Below are 19,997 nucleotides of genomic sequence, written 5' to 3' on the forward strand. Positions count from 1 at the left end.
CCTCAACCTGCTGAACAAGCCAGGTCCGCGGAGGCATCAAGAAACGTGGCAAAAGCCATGATACTCAAATATCCATTGGAACATGTCCCGTGACCTCGCGTGCCTCCTCTTAACCCCTAGCGCGTGGCCTGATCAGGTCACCACGGATGATCCGCGGCATTGTGCTAATGAGCCTGATATTCATCCCCGTCTACCTCCGTTCCATCGGCCTTCGGTCCACATGTTTAATGCCAAAGTCCGATGTCATGACCCTGTAGAACCCCAATTGGTCGCGGCTCTGCTTTGTAGTCCTGGCATCGAGGATAAACAATGATACCCCGGCCGCCTCTTGACCAGACTAATGCCGCAGGCCCAATAAGTGGTTCCTATAGGTAGCTCAGGTACCATCGCTAGCTTAGACGTCATATCATATATGGAAGGCTGTTAATCAAATCTACGAAACCCCTAGTTATGACAAGCAGTAATGCCAATCCAGGTTCCTCTCGACGTTTGTTTTCTTTCTTCCTGTACAAGACGCCAAGCTTCAGCCAATGATGATAGAAGCTGAGAAGTATGGCGGAGAGCCCCCCTTCGTGTATTAAGCTGCTGAAGTAGAATTACTGCCCCTCCTTCTTAGTGGCGTAAAGACTCACCCACGGCGCCATTCGACCAGATGCATAAACGTCTTCTCCCTTTTTCTTCATGACCTCTCCTTCAATCATGGCTACCTTACCAAAGTCGATGCGCGCGGTGGTTTGCGCCACTCCTGGGCCTGTTTCTGTCCTCAAGTTGCAAGATGTGCCCCTTCCTGTCCCCCAGCCAGGGCAGGTCCTAATCAGGATACTGGGCTTCGGCATCAACAGGGCTGGTGAGCATTGCACCCCAACTTCCATCCATGCAACAGGCGTTGATAATTTGTCCCAGAGATGTACACTCGTCAAGGTCTCTCTCCCAATGTTTCCTTCCCTCGCGTCGTTGGCATTGAGTGCATCGGAACCGTCGCCGGCTACCATTCGTCAACCACCTCGCCGCCCGTGCCGATCGGCCAACGAGTAGCCACCTGCATGGGTGGTCTCGGCCGTTCCCTGAGTGGTTCATATGCCGAATATACCTGTGTAGCTCAGGAGAACATCCGGCGCATCCCGGACACTCAGAATCTCAAGGTTGCCGAGTTGGCATCGTTCCCGGAGATGTTCCAGACCACATGGGGCTCCCTCACATCCGGCCTCGACGTGCAAAAGGGCGAGTCTGTTCTCGTGCGCGGAGCTACTAGCTCGATTGGTCTATGTGCTCTCCAGCTTCTCAAGAAACTTGGTGCAAGTCGTATAGGCGCGACAACCCGAAACCCATCTCGAATAGACATGCTTCACGGCGCAGGCGCTGACGAGGTGTTCATTGACAACGGCTCCATCGCGGATGAGGTAGCAAGCAGTGCCGGCGGTGTGTTCGACAAGGTGCTCGAGCTTGTAGGAGCTTCCGTGGTCCGGGACAGTCTGAAATGCGTCCGTCCACAGGGAACAGTATGTATATCGGGAATGCAGGGCGGCGAATGGTTGTTGAATGACTTCGACGTCTTTGCATTCCGCAATCGCAGTAGGCTCACTGGCTATAGTGGGGGTCCCGAAGACTTTCTAGCATTACCTTTCGAGGAGCTCGTGAAAGATGCGGATGAAGGGAAAATCAAGATCCCGGTCAGGGAGTTCAAACTTGAGGATATACAACAAGTACACGAGATCTTGGAAGCGGGTGGCGGCGGAGCAAAGATGGTAGTGGTTGTGGCTGAGGAATAAAAAAGGGATTACATATCATGAACATTAGACGGTCTTGACATCTACAGGTTGATAACACCTTAAGAAATGATTGCCATGGTAGCAAGCTAGCCAGCTACATATGACTTAACAATGGAAAGTACTCCCAAACTTGACTCCTGAAGAGGCTTATGTGCAGAAACAGATTGTTTTTCCGAGACTGGGAACGACTATGAACAAGGTTGTTAGTGCCCCTCTTGAGTGCCCCCAACAACAGGCCTCACTAACTGACCACTGTCTCCGCGTGTCTCCAAATTCCACTAATCGGATCTAGAAATTCCACGGTGCTTTATTTTCCGGTCACGTCTTTAGCACCACAAGAAATCTTGCCCTACTCCTTCAAATATGCAATGACACGCTAGATGATCAATTCGATAATTAGTCGTGTTTCTGTTTATCTTTGCTCGGTCAATGCTGTACCGGCGGTTATAAGTTAGTGATCTTGTTTAAGTAATACAGGTGCCAACGGTCTGTAAATGTTCAAAACAAATGCTTCGTAGAGTAAATGGAACGTATTCAAACAGTCCAAACACAATATTGAATTGCCATGTGGTTGAGTTATATCTGCACAGCGGTTCTGGCTGCTGCGAGCCTCATTAGCTCTGCAGCTGCATTCACGAATCCTGTTCGAAACCCTGGCGGCAGTGACCCCTTTTTGGTCTACACAGGAGGCTATTACTATCTCATGACAACGACTTGGACGGATATTGAGATTGCTCGATCTACGACTATTGAGGGTCTTAAGACCGCTACCAAGAAAGTGGTATACTCCACAAGCACTTCCACTCGGTGCTGCAACGTTTGGGCGCCAGAAGTTCACTATCTCGGCAGCACTTGGTATATCTACTACACCGCGGGGAACTCTGACGATTTAGGTGGTCAGAGACTCCATGTTCTGAAAGGTATAGGAATATCAGAAGTACATGGTCATTATTAGCATGGCTAACATGTGGTCAGGCGGCGCTACTCCATGGGACAGCTTTAGCTACGCTGCACAACTTACTACGGAATGGGCTATTGATGCCTCGGTCTTGCGCTTCAGCAGCTACGGCAACTACTTAATGTTCTCCTGCTTTCACGGCGTTACTTATCAGTCAATATGCTTGCAAAAGCTTGGATCCGATTATGTCACTCTGACGGGATCAATCTACGTTATTTCACAGCCGACTCTGGCCTTTGAGACCGTAGGTACGCCGGTCAACGAAGGGCCTGCAGCACTCTACTTTGGCGGCAAGACATACATCTCATACTCGGCTTCATACTGTTGGACCGCAAGTTATTGTCTAGGACTGCTGACCTGGGACGGTTCAACCACGCCGACCAGCGCATCTGCGTGGAGTAAGCATAACGGCTGCGTTCTTTCAAGCGCAAATGGCAACTACGGCACCGGTCACAATGGCTTCTTTCAAAGCCCCGACCGCAGCCAAACATGGATCACTTACCATGCGACCTCTAATAGCGCCGGAGCTTGTGACAACAGCCGATATACGATGGTCCAGCTTCTGGGAACTCATAGCGATGGAAGCCCGAATTTCGGTAGCCCCGTAGATTTTGCGCATGTGTATAGTGAGCCCTCGGCGTAGGCCATTGCAAAGGATTGAAATCGTGAGCTCTTCAACACAAATGTATATATCGCACTTAACTTCACAACGGGCCATCTTTGTCAGGTCTTTTAAGATTTCACCAGCCTTGAATAGGAAGAATGTTATCTCAGATATAAAGAGCGCTTCCGAGCTGCATAGTTAGGGTGACAAATAGGAGCCCAAGGTTACTATCCCTCAATATCTAAGGTATGTGGGGATCTTATTCTATATGGGAGGGCAATTCAGCCGCCTCAAACCATAGCCGGCATTTGATCTAGCAATTGGAGGATCATAGGGTATAAGAATCCCAAGGTATCATCAACCCGAATTTTTCAAAAAGCCTCCTCACTTTCTATCGCTTTCTCTTTTGATGCAGACAATGCGTATTATGCTTCGTGATTCTTCTATAAAATGGCTGATGGTCAGCTCCTTGCTCTCGCTAGCTAGCGCTGCAAAATGCAGCCGCGCCCTACTACAAGAGGGAATAGATCGTTATATTGCTGCTCAAAGCACTGGTCAGGTCCAGTGGCTTGGAAATGTGCTAGATATTAACGTGACCTACCTCGAGAATGGCAAGATTGTGGACATCAGCAACAGCACCCTTTCGAAATCTATCAGAGTCGACCGCAGTCATAGTATCTATGATTTTACGCAGTGTGCGACATTCACAGAGTTAATCGCGACAGATCCAATTAGCCCGTGGGTCATTGGAGCTCAAATTTGGCACAATAGCAGTAAAATTTCCAAGATCGACCGAATCTTAACAACCACCGACGATTGGCTATTTAACTCCTCGCATACTCTGCACTACACACTCTTAGAAGATTGGGGCGAGATACCATTGATGGAGCGCGATAGTCGAGAGACAATCCAAGCAGCAGGTGACGCCTATCTGGATGTTTTCAAGAACACGAGTTTACCCGTGCCGTGGGGATCACCGTGTGTTCGGTTAGAGGGGGGTGCATACACAGGCCGCGGATTGTCGAACGATACCTGCAATGTGGGAATCCCTCCTGGTTTTAACTACACTAACCCCAATCGGCGGTATGTGATTGACGAAAGTGTTGGAGTTGTAAGCATTCTTCTGGAGTTCGGAAGCATTGGGAATGCTCCGGACAGCCACGAATTCCGTGTAGAGAAGGGAAAGTTGAGATACATTCATACAATGACATACTGTGAGAAGAAGCCAAACTGCGGCTATGACCGTCCACCAATGGATCAGGACGTCGGTTTCTAAAATAGGACAGAACAAAATAGAAGTATACAGTGAATGGACGTTGTTTGGCTGGCCCAAGCTCTCATGAGTTGCGCTTCCCGAAGTGCTAACTCCGAGATTCTGCATAGCCTTCTTCATTGAATCCTACTGATGAACTTTCCGCATTCTGTTACAGTTCAAAGATATCCTTCAGGACGTTAAGCGCCGCAAAAAGATCGTTATCGTGGTATTTCCTAGCCACGATTTGTAGATCAACGGGTGCCCCTTCAAAGTCTCCCTCGGCCCATAATTGTCTGACATGCTTGTCCTCCTCGCTCAGTGGTGTGCTATTTGCAGAATCGTATTCTTCCTCGCCCTTTTCCAAAGCCTTGATAGGTGTGGGAAAGACAGCTCCTGGATAATCCACATAGTTCCATAATGCCGTGTAGTTCCAGTACAAGGAAGTATCGTGAGCGCACGCGGGCCCTACGAATACAGGACAAATAACAAAATCAACATCTTGTGAATTCCAGTCCACGGCGAATTCGCATCGATACTGGTCACGAGCCATTCTCTGGTCATGGATCTCTTGGGCATTTAGCTGCGGTCCTTCTGCATCTTTGATTATCCATTGTGAAAGAGCATACATTGGCTCTTGGCCATCATCAAGATGTTCTTTCAAAGCCTTGCCACCGTCTGGCCAGTAAGCTTTACGAATGAGTTTGATCGCGTCCGCTGCTTTGTACGGTGTGTACGACTTGACATCCACTCGACTTGACTGCTGGAGTTTCCGACGGGCCCACTCAAGCGCTCGTGTGACTGGTGGCTGAGGCTGAATGGCACCATCATTCATCATTATGCCAATCTTCAGAGGAGAGGCTCCTAGCTTTCCTTGAAGACCAGTCCAAGGGATTGGAATGAGGCGCGGATCCTCCAAATAAGGCTTTTGAGAAAGTACCGATGCCATAAACAGGTCCATGTCCCGCAAGGAATTACACATTGGACCAGTGGAAATCAGGATATTGAGCTCGGCCACTGCTCCTCCGTGTAAAAGATCCCACATCGGTAGCGTGTATGATGTTGGCTTGAACCCAAAGCCTCCGCAAACCCCCGACGGGCATCGAACGCTTCCCCCTATATCTGTCCCAACGCCTAGAACCGACCCGCGAAGAGCAATCAAAGCTGCTTCGCCTCCGGTCGACCCGCCTGCAGAAAGATTGATGTTGTACGGGTTCAGAACGCGTCCATATGGCGAAACACTCTCGAGATGCATGAGGGACTGTGGCTGGTTCGATTTACAGTAGAACACGGCACCGAGTTTTCGCAAAATGGCTACCAGTGGGCAGTCATGTTCGTCTTTGACTCTAGTGCTGATAGCACCAGCAGATGACCAATGTCCTGCGAGCGGCATGTGTTCTTTCAAGCTTATAGGAACACCGTGAAGCGGTCCAACCGTCTTGCCTGTTGATGCTAGATAGTCGTCCAATTCCTTTGCACGTTGGATTGCCTCGTCCATAAACCACTCGGTCAAACAGCATGTGACCTGCTCCGCAATTATGGCCCTTTTCGAGAAGGCCGTTGCGACATCAACAGCAGTGAGTTTCTGTGCAGCGATGGCCTCCGCTAGGCCTACTGCATCATAGTTTTCCGTGATATTGATTTCTTCTGCGGATAAGATGCCGCATTCCCTCGGGATTTCCGTCACATTTTTCGGTGGGCTGTCAACATAGTGCTGAGGTATATAATATTCCTTTGGTACCTTGGAGACGAAGTCCTGAAAAATAGACTTCACCTTCGCTTGGTACTCCGGAGGGCCACTAGGAACAGGAACTGTCTGAATCAAAGGAAATGTTACCGAAGACATGGCGTTGGTGATAGAATTGATGTAGGATCAATTTCCAATGCCGCGTAAATGGTGTCGCTTCAGGCAGTGAGGAGTTTCATACAATGCAATGAATGACGTGCATGGTGATAAACAGAACTCTGGAGCCTTAGTGCTATGTCATTGTAGTCGCACGATTGGTTTGCTGGGAGGGGTCACCTATTTCGTTCGAAGACTTGTGATTAGTTCCAGGATCATCTGGGCGATACCGAGATAAGGAAGTGCATGCGCCGTATCACGACGGAAATGGGGGACGCTAGACATTGCGGTTATCGGCAACCACCGACCAAGAGATTAAAGCATCCCACTTGATAAGCTTTGATGAGGGCGTCTACAAGTTGGCGGCCCATTGTGAGGCAATGACTCCACAGGATTTAGAGATCTGAATGATAACGGTTTTTATTTTCTTGACACATCACGAGTGGATCTAGCAGAAGACAAGGGCGTATGGACATGGCCAAGGCTAAACGGGTGTTGCTCAACCTGATCCTAGAGATAAGTCTACGCCGATAGTGTGATGTCGATCACCGGCAGATAACCGGGAACCGGGGATGAGATTGTCCAAATGCTGACCTCCCGGGGTTAGGTGCTGACCGTTAGCGGTTGTGAGATAAAATTGACTGAACAACCCCGCCGTTCACCAAGCCGAACGGATCGGTGATATGCAACATCGGTCGAGGATTGGCTGTTTCAATCAGATATGCAACAATTCTCCCCACTATTGATGGCAGGGACGGGTAGCCACTGGACATATATGAGATATCAATTCGTGTGGGACCTAGGACTAGGTTCTCTCTCCTCAACTTAAAGCCTTGACCCATTTGTTTACTACTGTCATCACACCTGAAGGAGTCGGTTTGCCTTCGTACGACCTTCTTTTCCAGTAAAAGTTGATAAGAAAACTGAAGCCATGTCGACATCCAAGTCGCATCCAGGAGCTGTGCCAGGCACGGTCCATCTCGTTGATATTGCTGGGCAAAGCGCACTTGGAAAGTCAAGCGGGGATATCGAGTTGATTCCTCGACCTAGCGATGACCCGGAAGATCCTCTCAACTGGAGTGCCCGACGAAAGCGGCTTTCGGCATTCATGATAGTCGTCTATACATTAGGAGTTGGAATCCCCACCACGCTACAATACTCTGTCCTCGCTGATATCACCCGAGACACCGGCATTTCTACAGCAGACCTCGTCCAGGGAACTGGAGTCATGTTTCTCTTCCTTGGATGGGCTTGTCTGTTCTGGCAACCCATTGCTCTGACCTACGGGAGGCGCGGTGTTTATCTCATCTCATGCTTAGCCACAGTGCCATTGATGGTCTGGACCGCCTACTCTCGAACGAGTGGAGAGTGGTATGCACACAGGATACTCCTCGGAATTTTTGCATCGCCTATCGAGTCACTTCCCGAAGTCAGTGTGCCGGATGTATTTTTCGCTCACGATCGAGGGTCGTGGATGGGACTATATGTTTTTGTCCTTTTTGGCTCCAACTTCATCGCACCTCTCATTGCAGGCTGGTTCGCTCTGGCCTATGGCTGGCGCTGGACAATGCATTTTGGCGCAATGATTGCTGCTGTTGCTTTCTTCATTCTGTTTTTCTTCATGGAGGAGACAATGTATTTCCGCAAAACCTTAGAGGGCCTCGAGGATGAGGAGCCCATCAACGCCACAACCGGAGCGACAGGGGTAATCAACACCAGCGTCGGTAATGGAGAAAAGGCAGTCGAGCCAGAAGCCTCCCAGGCACCTGACTTGAATTTTGAATACCAGAAACGATCGTTCCTCCAAAAACTTAACCCGTTTTCCTTCATGGCTGGGCGACCCAGCAACAAGCAGATGTTCAAGGATATGCTTCTACCACTCGCCATTATCGTCCAGTTTCCCAATGTCGCATGGTCGGGCCTCATATATGGAATAAATCTAGCCTGGTACAATGTCCTTAACGGAACTGCAAGTCCTGTATTAAGTGCAGACCCTTACAACTGGTCGACGGGCTTGGTGGGCTGCATCTATGTTGGACCGATCATTGGAGCTGCTCTAGGCTCCCTTTGGGCCGGTATGACTGCAGATCGTATAACGATCTATCTAGCACGGCGAAATAAAGGCATCAGAGAGCCCGAGCAGAGATTGTGGCCATTGGCTTTATCGTCTGTTCTGTCATGTGCCGGGCTCATCATTTGGGGTGTCGGCGCCCAGCACCAAGCTCATTGGGCCGGGCTGGCCATCGGCCTTGCAATTCTCACCTTCAGCGTAGTAACTGGTGGTTCTATTGCGCTTTCATACAATGTCGACTGCTTCAAGGATATCAGTGGAGAATCTACGACGTCTATCATTATCATCCGGAATACATTGGGTTTTGGCATCTCTTACGCTATCACACCATGGTATACCAACATGGGCCTACAGGCTTGCTTTATAATGGCTGGCTTCCTATCGCTAGGATGCACTGGTACTTTCCTTTTTATGATATGGAAAGGGAAAGCGTTGAGAAAATGGTCAGCGCAGCGGTATTGGAAGTATGCCGAGAAAAGTTTCAGCCACGAGTAGCCATATAGGTGATGATCACCCTGTCAACAATCAAGCGATACGAGTGCGAGATTGTACTTTGGTTTTGCGCATCATTTGATAATACCGAGATCGGAGAATTGGAAGACGGCCGACAAGATAGCATGGGCTGTCTATTGCCCTCAGCCATAGATAGCTAAGAAAATCATTGTTTACTCAATATCGAACTCCAATACCGAGTCCCGTGCAGGTTGTTCTGTCCAATGCTGACTGGCTTCGTAATCTTTCGTTTCGTCAGCACTAACGATCCCTGAAAGTTTAAAATGTGCCATCACTCAGCCAATCATATTTGAGTAACGTTCCTTATAAGGCAAAGGCATGGTCTTAATTGACTTCATACGCAGATCATTGTGATTTCTTGGATGTAGCCTGCACTATTGCCCAGTCTCAGTTGCCGCCTCGCCATCACATTTGTTCCTAAATTCTCAAAAGAAGTCGTTTCACAGGTCTCAGGCTCAGAGGTACCACCGGTGGTTCGACTGGTGATTTATATGTATAGATCTAATGCATGCAGAATTCTAGTGGGCGCCCCTGACCTCTCGTTCCTCCAATATCTTCTTGACGGCAGGGCGGCTCGTCAATCTGTCGAGCCATGCCTGTAGATGAGGATACTCCTTCGAGGGATCATAGATATCTCGAACCAAATTCGCAGCAATAAGTTGCCAAGAAATCCATGCAATGTCTGCGTATGTGCATTTTTCACCGACAAGATACTGACGAGTGGCCAAATGCTTATCGAGAACTCCCGAAACGCGTCGGACCTCATTTGTGTATCGATCGATCGCCGACGTTATTTTCTCGACGTGATGATTCTTGAACCAGTATAGCTGTCCAAAATAAGGTCCCTGGCCGGACACCTGGAAAATAAGCCACTGCTTGCAGTGGTAGAATTCAGCGGTTCCAGTCGGAAAGCTAAGCTTATGCTCTTTATCATATTCCGAAATCAAATACTCAAGGATCGCGCCTGATTCCCAAATCGTGATGCCAGTATTCGGGTCTTGAAGCGCTGGGAGCCGACCGTTGGGATTAATAGCCGTATACTCTGGTCCTTTGATGTCTTGGAATGGAATGTACTTTGGTGTCCAAGGTAGCCCAAGCTCCTCCAGAACCATTGCCACTTTAGGTGGGTTCGGCCCGTCTACACCACCCCAAGCAACGAGAGGCTTTAGTTGTTGTGACATGGCGGGCAGTCCTTGCTTCTCAAAGTGTGGTTGGCCGGGATTGAATGACGAGAATAGTCGGAGGAATAACACGACAAAGCCAGTCCGTCTTCATTGACAAAGGTGTTCTTGTCGGTGCTATAAATCTGTTTCAATTGACAGTATCGGATGTCCGCAGTCATCGCGTGCTTCTCCATCGCCCCACTGGCGGCTTTCTTGTCTAAGCCGGGCCTGATCTATTAGAAGGGATGACTAATTTAAACGTGGACCAGATTACACAGCCTTACGAAGCTACTTGGGCTACTTGTGCTACTGAAATGGCGCATTTCCAAGGCAGGCGAGCAATCAATTACAAGCGAAAATTCGGAGGAAATGTAAAGGCCCTGCGTTAACAGGCAAATGTTCACTGCAGTTACGATATTGGGTGGAAGTCGTATTCGCTATCCGATAGTCTATTTCGAACCCTGACCAATTTTCACCCCAAATTTACTCTTTAGAATCTCTGAGACCTTGTGTCAGGGAACGAGCATGGGAGCGCGGACATTAATTACTCCATTACTTACCTAGCCTCGATTTGCATGCACTGAGGATATCTGGTTTGCACAATTCATCTCTACTACGCTATATGGGCCACTTGCCATACAGTAAAATACAGTGGTGAGGGTTTACACAAAAGGAGAGATTTGTCATTATTCGGAGACTGGGACCGAGACTATGCCGCAATTACCGCGAGGTGCTCGGAGCTCGGAAGTCGGGCTCCATAGATGTGCGGGGGCACAGACGGAGATTCACCGGAGCCTCGTACTTCAAGCGTTCATCCACAACATCGTCAATAGCTTCTCTTGAGAAGAATGCTACTTCGTAGAAGATCGATGTTCTTGAAGATTTACATGTCCTGTGAGACTTTAGATGCCATTCCACGCTATTTGAGTCAGGCCATCTACCTAAACAATATGCTCTAACTGGATTTTCTTAGACTCTCCAGTATGGTATTAATAGGAAAACAGCCTTGCCTTTAATTCAACAGGTTGAGATTGCAGTACCAGCCTTTAGCTCAGCAATCATGTCGTCCGAAGCTTTTTGGCTGATCATAAAAGTCGATACTGCTGGGAAGATGCCAGGGATTCTTGCAAAGGCGCTTGCGTCAACGACTCGCAGTCCAGCGACTCCACGAACCCGGAACTTAGAATCGAGCACAGCCATGGTGTCGTTATCTGCGCCGATCTTATTCGTGCTAGTCGGGTGATGTCCGAAGGTCTGCTTGTGAATCCAGTCCTCATCCGCTTTCCCACAGCTTCCGTTAGCATCTGGAGTTCCGTTGCAAGGTGGCTCCAAGGGGGTAATGCCAATTCTAGTGTAGATCTTGCGGATCCACGCCACAGTGTCTTTCATCGCATTCAAGTCATACTCTGATCCAGTTGCGTAGTGGTTGAAGTTGATTTCCGGGGTGTCTTGCGGATCCGCGGACTTGAGCTTTACCCAGCCTTTGTTGTTGACAGAGGATCCTTTCACCATGCTTACACCGTATGGCTGTTGAGGCTCCGCAGGTACTCTAATAGGGTTCTGCGGCCAGAAGCCTCGGAAAAGGAAGCCTTGGCCGCCCATCAAGAACATATCGCGCTCCCCATGAGCGGGATGCTTCGTCTTAATCATTGCAAGACCTGCATCCCCCTGTCCTGCAGATCCAGATCCGACAATTGGCATCTCTTGATTGTCCATAAGATTCTGGCCAACACCAGGCAAGTCTTTGATAACAGTGATGTTGAACTTTTGGAGATCTGCCGCTGCACCTATTCCACTGAGCATGAGTAGCTGCGGGGAGTTGAACGAACCACCGGAAACGATGACCTCCCTCTTCGCAGTCACCGACTTTTTCGTCCCTTTGTCGCCGGATTTGCGTCTGGAATCACCAGCATATAAAGACATGCCTTGCAAATACTCGACGCCTGTTGCTCTTGGTTTGTCACCACACTTAGAAGTCGTGTCAAAGAGCACCTTCGTAGCAAGCGATGTCAATGAGACTGTGATCTTCGCGCCGCCTTGTACTGTGGCCTGGATATAGTCTCGCGAACTGTAACGGTTGCCGTTTGAATATTGGTGGGAAACTTGCCCGTAAATGCTTTGTGTCTGGTCTCGTGTAGAGGACAGAACGTTTGGGTCTCTGGTCAAGAGGTTTGTCATTGTATCCGTCAAATTCAGGTCTTTAGCATAAGCTGTCATGACTTGATTTCCGTTGAGCGATCCTCGTTTGGCTTGGGCCATTGAACCCATGTTGGTTTGGAAATATCCATCAAAACCATGGCCAGCCGTCCCTTTTGGCATATAGTTGTTATGTTCGATCTTCTCGAAGATCTTTCTCATGTTTTCTGCTCTGGAGGGGAATTGTTTTAGCGCGCAAGTATCACTAAGAGATAAATTCTAGAAGATCACACAGCGCTTACTTCCATGTCTCATCTCCTGTCACTTCATAATGGTAATTCCAGTCGCTGTCACTTGGTAACCAAGCGACCATGGCATTGATCATGGACGATCCTCCAAGTGTTGCACCACGAGGATAGTACACGCCAAGAAGCTTTGAGTTTGTTGGTGCACCGCTTTGCCCGACCCAATATTTCCCTTCGGGGGTGAGCCAAGTCAAGTGGCTATATTGATCATTTCTGGGGTCACCATCAGGGTAATGCTTGACGAAGAAGTCCCATGTGACCGTTGGAGTGTATACCCCGAAACCCTGACCAGGATTATTGTCGCCAGCTTCGATGAGAAAAACGGAATATCCGGCCTTTGCGAGGTTCGATGCCAGTGGCCCACCTCCGGGTCCACTACCAACGACGACATAATCGTACTCGTCTGCTGCCACTGCGGCTGGAGCTGAAGTCACCGATGAGGCGAGGAAAGAAAGCAAGGAGATGGTATGGCAGAGCCACTTGAACCATCTGTTGTAGCAATGTAGACCCATTGGGTATCAGTAATGGTTCTAGAGCGCCGATACGTTGGAGGTCCAAGATGTCCGGATGGAGGTATTTGAGTTGCAGACTCTTAACTGCAGGTTGGTAAAACACCCGCTGGCCGCGAGACCGCTGCTGTAGGGTATTAATAGCCATCGTGAAAGCATTCCTCGATTAACCTGCCCGACTGTACTCGAGCACGCAACAATGTCCATGATTTGCCAAGAGGAGCAATTTAAAATCGAGTACGGGAGCTTCTATATATCGTCGCCACACAAGTCCCAGTAAGGTGTATAAGGATTATCGTTGCTGTCTTAACATTATGTTCGGAGAATGGTTTAAGTTTGCGATTGCTCCTTGTGGGATAACTTGAGTCTTCCCCGCGTTTTCTAGGTTGCATTGCTCATTGCTTATACTTCAAACGATTGGTTATGGTTTCAGCACTCATGTGCAACTCATCATTAGACCTGGGACTTGGCACTAAGGGGCATTTTTCCAAATGTTGCCAAGGTTCTTGGCATAGCTATTCCGGCAGATATATATCCAGCACACAGGATGGATATAGTGTCGGAGAAACTGCTGGGTCCAGTGATGGCCTTCAGCATACATTGCAGGATAAGGGCGCTACCATTCCAACGTCTGAGGGAAAAGAGGAGCTTTGCTAGACGTTAGGCTGTTTTATAGGGTATATGACTGTTCTTCACACCACGGTCTCGCAGAAAGTCGTTATCGGTGAAATCAGGATTACCATCTTTTCCATGTGAGCTGCACGGAACTCAACTCATAACCTAGCAATATTGATCTTCATGAAATTTTCTTAGCGGCTGATTAGTGTTTAGCAAGCAATTTCATCAACATTTGTCCGATAGTTCAGTCTACGCGATATTTCCTTTAGCCTAACGTAATGCTTATATTTTAAATAGGTTGACTTGATCGACAGCAGAAAATTCTGTTTAGTTTCTTTCATAATCGAGTCTTGAATACATTTGGCGCCGTTTGTACGTGATCTGATTCGGTATAAGTGTACAAACGAATGTGGGAGTGAAACTAGTGGTTACATCGTGTCAGCAGTCGTACCCTAATTATTTTGGGTTTGTGGACAAGAAAAGACTTCAACGCCATTTAGACCATCTATTTGTATTGCTAATGAGAAAAGTGGCAACCTCTGAGATTTCTGATATGTCCTGAATAGCCTTAACAGGTTTGCAGAAAGTGTGAGCATTTGATGTCGAGTCGAGTGACAGTTTTGTTATGTGATTATGGCTATTTACAGAAAAGGTCTTCACAAGTCCGCGCAAGAAGACAGCCTCCTATATCGCATATCTCGCTACATATATCTTCTTATTTGTTGACCAAGCTGTGAGACACCACCGAGAGTTTATGCACTATACGTGATGCGATGCGTCAGTGAGCAGCGGTTAGATCCGAAGATACTGGTTTAGTCCGAGCAGCAAAAGGCGGAAGGATCGTGTCTGATTTGGAGGTCTCAGATGTGGCTGATAATACAGGTGTGCATGCAAGTCAGCACGGCGTACAGGGTTATAGCCTGTTATGCGTATTCCTTGGCTATAAGTTGTACCTTCTGGTACCGCAGGTATCTACGAAGTACGACCGAACAGCACGGCTCATTTATGGTACAAATGATACAGCAATTGGCTACACAAAACAGACACAGTGAAAATCTGGACAGCAACGACTAAGCCTACTGAGTAACGGTTTTTAAACTCAGAGCTGCGAAAAATTATCAACAACACATCGAACTGAAAAGAATTATATTGTCACGTTTGAACTACCAATTCAACTTAGTTTATTAAAGAGAAGATTGTACAATGAGAGGCCCCCCAATGCTACTTCGCCTGTTCGTGACACATGCCCAAATCCCGTCGCAATGGTATACCCCCTATGTAGTGGTATCTCGTAATATTATAGGGAGCATTTTGACAAGCACAAGCATAACACGTTATATCCCTGCTGACTTCTGTGCAGTATGCACGCAAGTGCTTTTTGGCAAGAGCTTCTAGACTTCCTGCACGTTGACAATGTCGCCGTGCTGAGTGACGGCGATAGCCTTCTTTTGTGTGGATGCCTTGACAGGGTTCTTGGCAGCAAAGATCTCGTCGAGTTCCTCGAGCTATGAAGAAAGTTATGTTAGTTGCCTTTTCAAGCTGAAACAATGCGAGTAGTAAGGCAAACTTACAGTTCGTCCCTTGGTCTCGGGAATGTAGAGCCAGATGATAAGTGCCTGGACGCAGTCCTGGACGGTGAAGACAATGTAGGTCTTCCAGCCAATGTTCTCCATGGCAACGGGCCAAGCAAACTGGTTAAGCAGACCGGCAACGTTGACGGCCAGCGAGGAGAAGGCCATGCCCTTGGCACGCATCTCGAAAGACAGAACCTCGACGGGGTAGAGGGCCTGCAGGGGAGTAATACCGACAGAGTAAATGGAGCCGAAGATGAAGATCATGGCAAGGGCGGCCTTGGACGCATTTGTGTCGATGCCTGGGCCAGTCTTGGTCGATCCATCGGGGTTCTTGCCGCCACCAGAGTTGGCAAACTCGGCAGAGGCAATGGTCATGCCGAGCCAGACAACACAGCAGCCTGTGAAGGAGAACAGCAGTAGAGGACGACGGCCGACACGGTCGACGAGGAAGGCACCAAAGATGGCGCACAGGAACTGCTGGCAGGAGTTGATCAGAGTAATGTTGGCCTGCGAGATGGCGTCGGTGTAACCGCAGGTATCCAGTACGGCGCCCAGGAAGTAGGACAACACAGCATTGCCTGCCCACTGGCCGAAGATGGAAATTGCAAGATTGCAGCAAAGGCGGTAGACGGCAGCGCGGTTGCGGAACAGAGCACGGTAATCCCACCAACGCTTGTCAGCACCATCCATGTCAAGGAGCTCCTCGTACTCGTGGAGTTGGAGGGTGACCCAAGGAGAATCAGGGTTGCCGTTGCCGTGATACTTGCTGAGCATCTTCTTGGCAGCCTCCTTCTTGTTGTTCACGTAAAGCCATCGAGGGGATTCCGGGAGAAGTAGGCAAAAGATGCAGATGAGACCAGAGAACAGAGCTTGGAGCCAGGTGATGAGTCTCCACGAGTAATCTCCTCCGGTGTTGAGAGCACCACGAGCAGAGCCTGAGGCAATGATGGCACCGGAGAACCAAAGGGTGTTGTACATGGCACCAACGACACCACGGAAGGCGGGGTGGTTGATCTCGACAACGTACATAGGTCCAGCGGCGGCGGCAATGGACACACCGAAACCGAGCAGGAAACGACCGCCCATGAACTGACCAGCGCCGTGAGATGTACCCTGGATGATGGTACCGATGATGATCAGAAGAGCACCGATGAGCATACCGATTCTTCGGCCCCAGGTGTCAATAGCAGGTCCGACGAAGGGGAGAGCGACAACACCACCGATCTGGTACATGGAGGTGATGATACCAGCCCAGATACCAGTGTTTTCGACGTTGTAATAGTCCTTGAAGGCAGGGTTTTGGAGCAGATTGTTGATCAAGGATCCATCGTATCCGTTCATGGTGGAGCAGAAAAAGCCGACGATGGAGAAAGCATAAATCAACAACTGAGCTCTAGTCCAAGGATTGGGAGGCTCCTTGATCATAGCCTCGTTGAAAGCCTCATTACCCTTGACGACCTTGGTCTCAACTTCCTTCTGTGGATGAGTCGTTAGCCAGATTGTTCCTGTGTATGGCCGCCCTGAGTATGCTCTCGACTTGCCTTATCGCTAACATCATGCTCGTGGACAGCGTCCACGGTGTCTAGCTTCTCCGCCATGATGGACGACTGCTGTAGTAGACTTCCTTATTTACAAACAACAGGGCTGACAAGAGTCCCAATTGGCACAGACTAGCTGCGTAAAGGGAGATGATTATGTGTTTGAAGAGAAGGAGCGCGATGAGTGAGAGACGAGCATCATCCCATGGACGCGGGACGAGTGCCCATTTTATGGATCGAAGGTTGAAGGGTTGACTGACAATAGGATGAGCTCCACCCGGGGATTGCCCCATGGGTCGTTGTCTCCTGGTGTACGAAGTACCTACCTTGCAAAAGCGAAGTGTGGGAAGAGGTATGGGTAGGAGTGCGGGCCATCTGAGCCTAGTGTGTAGTGTAGACGGCAACATGCACACCTTGCCCCCCAGGGCTACCCTACCGTGCCTACCCCTGTCTGGAGAGAGATCACTCGTGGCTCGACTGCTGGCAGTGCCAGATGGGGTGCGAACGTGCAAGGGTTGGATTGGCATCCGCTTAACAGATGGACAGGTCTCGATTCAAGCGATCAAGCACGAAGACGAGAGATGGGCAACCCGTGGCAAACAGGTACCACGAGTGACCAAAGGTACCTCATCCAGAGGTAGACAGTAGTAAGAGAATGCAACTCTGCGCTCCCACTGCAAATGTGCGAGGACTGTACTTGGACGATCCCTCCCTGGAACTCTTGATCTCAAAGAGAAAAACCCCCCAATGCTTTTCGGACTTGCAACTCAAACATCGACATGGCGCCAGTGAAAGACGCCGAGTTTGGCGTTAACGAGGACGGAGCATGGCTTTGATTTGACGAGAGCTAATGGGGAATTTCCTTCCCCCGGATCATCGGGTTGTGTGGCTCCGCCGCTCCAGGTTTTTGGAGATTCTCTAGCAGACTACTGCATAGTAGGGGGTAGAATAGCTCCACCACCACAACTGGGGTTGGCTGTCTAGCGGCTTCTGTCACGGCCTCGCGTTTCCAGAAGGCTGAAATTTACAGGCTGGAGGGGCCTGAACAGATGCCATTGGACTTTCCAACGGAGCTATTCGTATGGAGTACTCCAGAGTCTACGATCATGCCATCAAAGAACATCGGCCGGCGAGCCGTCACGCGAGACTCAACAGCATTGAAACGAGCCAGTCTAGCAGAGTTCGTGGCGCTATGGAGAAACACAGTGCGTCTCCCCGCAAACTCTGTTGCTGGGGAAGACACTGACAGCGCTGTGGGTGCGTGGGTTGCGTGTGAAGAGGTAGGCGGAACACGGCCCATGTTTCCAGGTGGCCTCAGGCAAATCATCAGGTATTGACTGAGCCCAAGATGCTACTGTTCATTCGAGGAATGTTGTTTCACTTAGCCCAAACGGGTGTAGCTGACAGGGTCATTGACCACGGTATGTAGTCTCAGTCCAGTATTAGCCTAGTACTGCAGCGCTCTCTCGTCTTATCTGGCGCGTGCTGATGTGGGATTAGGAGGAGGAAGCGAAGGGGAAGACATCTCGGTACGGGGCAGCATCGGCAGGGGCAGCATCTACACGGACGGTCCTTGAAGCCAATCATGGACGCGCCTCCACTCGCGCTGCGGACCTGGAGATGGTGAACTATGCCGTGTTGGAAAACGGACCGGTTCCCTCCGCGCTAAAATTGACCCCAAAGCGGAAAGGGGTGGGAGGAGTTCCATTATTGGGGGCCTTGGGCATCTCGGGATGCAGTCCGTGGGTGGGCGAGTTGATGAATTCCAAGGAGCTTCGAGGCTTCGACTGCATAGAGCAAGGATCTAGTCGAAGTCTTTGTCGATCGTCTCATACAACGCAATAGTGTATCTCATCTGGAACCGTTGCTCGATGCGTGATGCTGGTCCGAGGATGCAGATTTGGTCTCTGGCTAGTATGCCCAGGAGGCTATTCGCTTCACCTAGATACGCATGCACTGATGGATCCCCCATCAGAAGAAGATTTGCCCAGCCGGCGTGACATGAACAATTACTTGTGACGACCGGTGGGCTGGGCATTCTACTGGTGGACAAACGTCTAGGAATAATACGGCCGAGGCTGCCACTCCCGCCGCCCTTTTGCGTGGCACGAGATCGAGTGCCGTAGCTAGATCAGGATACCTGAGCTCATCCTGCAACATCTGCTTTTGAATCATGGACTTCTTTAGACTGTGTCGCTCCTCTGTCGAACGAGTGGCACAAGTCGTCGTCCCAGGCAAGAGACAAAGCTCTTCAAGCCACCAGCCTCAAAAGACATTGTTAATCACTCATCGACCTTCGAGCGGGCCGAGATCCTACGATCGCGTCATTTCTTCTAGTCTGACATTGTCCTCCATATTGGTCAACAATGAGCACAACCTGTTAATACCATGTCTTCTTTGGGCGTTACAGGCTCCCATGATTGAGGTGTGCTTTGGGTGTCAGCGAATGTCAACTGTCAGCATAGCCGAAGTGTCTAAGTTTGGGGCATTGACCCCACTAATCCCCATGTTTGTCGGCCGCATTTGATACTACAGTTGTATATCTGCATCCCGTGCCCTTCAAGCCTAGTATGCTGCGTGTTATGCTGCATATCTGGAACGGGATCATTCATTATGGACAATACTCGTAGACGCGTCTCCATAAATCCCCAGGTTGCTGGATGCATTGGACCTGCATTTGTTTATATATTGCTAGTATCTTCTCGTCCTCAATGCCAAAGCAAGCGAAGTAACGGAGGGCTCTGATCAGCCCCTGAGATAAGCAACTTAATCTAAAGGACGTCCATTATCAGAAGGACTTCCCCATGAGAGGTGTATATGTAGGATGCCACCTCCTCCCTCTGCCGAAGTCCGGGTTGAGTGTGAACAATCATGGCAATGAATCCTCTATCCTGCCTGATTACTCTCACTGTTGGTCACATGTAGGTAAGGCGGTATTGTGCAGCTGGGGACTGCCGTCCGTACTAGCGACGCAGTGAGAGTGGGAGCTGACATGCTGACTTGAATCTCTGTGTCCATGTTGAAGAGCCAAGCCCAGGAACCTGCTCTTAGGCCGTCTCGGTATTGAGAACACGTCCCAAGTCGCCGGTTCTGAACAATCGAATAGCCTCATCACCTGTCGATATTGAAAGTCCCACATCAATG

General features: G+C 49.5%; 3 protein-coding genes across 3 annotated transcripts; 1 reads left to right on the top strand and 2 right to left on the bottom strand.

Moving 5' to 3' along the window:
• Positions 1-905: 905 nt before the first annotated feature.
• UCRPA7_8613 (putative zinc-binding oxidoreductase protein) lies at positions 906-1,769 on the top strand (the record flags this gene model as incomplete). The annotated part of the gene is made up of 1 exon (XM_007921125.1): positions 906-1,769. One exon carries the CDS (start codon positions 906-908, stop codon positions 1,767-1,769), a length of 864 nt encoding a protein of 287 aa, XP_007919316.1.
• A 9,421-nt stretch (positions 1,770-11,190) lies between these two features.
• Positions 11,191-11,976, bottom strand: UCRPA7_8614 (putative choline dehydrogenase protein; the record flags this gene model as incomplete). Its single annotated transcript, XM_007921126.1, has 1 exon — positions 11,191-11,976. One exon carries the CDS (start codon positions 11,974-11,976, stop codon positions 11,191-11,193), a length of 786 nt encoding a protein of 261 aa, XP_007919317.1.
• A 3,156-nt stretch (positions 11,977-15,132) lies between these two features.
• Positions 15,133-16,913, bottom strand: UCRPA7_8615 (putative lactose permease protein; the record flags this gene model as incomplete). Its single annotated transcript, XM_007921127.1, has 3 exons — positions 15,133-15,246; positions 15,313-16,791; positions 16,869-16,913. 3 exons carry the CDS (start codon positions 16,911-16,913, stop codon positions 15,133-15,135), a joined length of 1,638 nt encoding a protein of 545 aa, XP_007919318.1.
• Between the last annotated feature and the right edge of the window lie 3,084 nt (positions 16,914-19,997).

The sequence above is a fragment of the Phaeoacremonium minimum genome, assembly GCF_000392275.1.
Source record: "Phaeoacremonium minimum UCRPA7 unplaced genomic scaffold PA7_03_scaffold_601, whole genome shotgun sequence".
NCBI classification, from domain to species: domain Eukaryota; kingdom Fungi; phylum Ascomycota; class Sordariomycetes; order Togniniales; family Togniniaceae; genus Phaeoacremonium; species Phaeoacremonium minimum.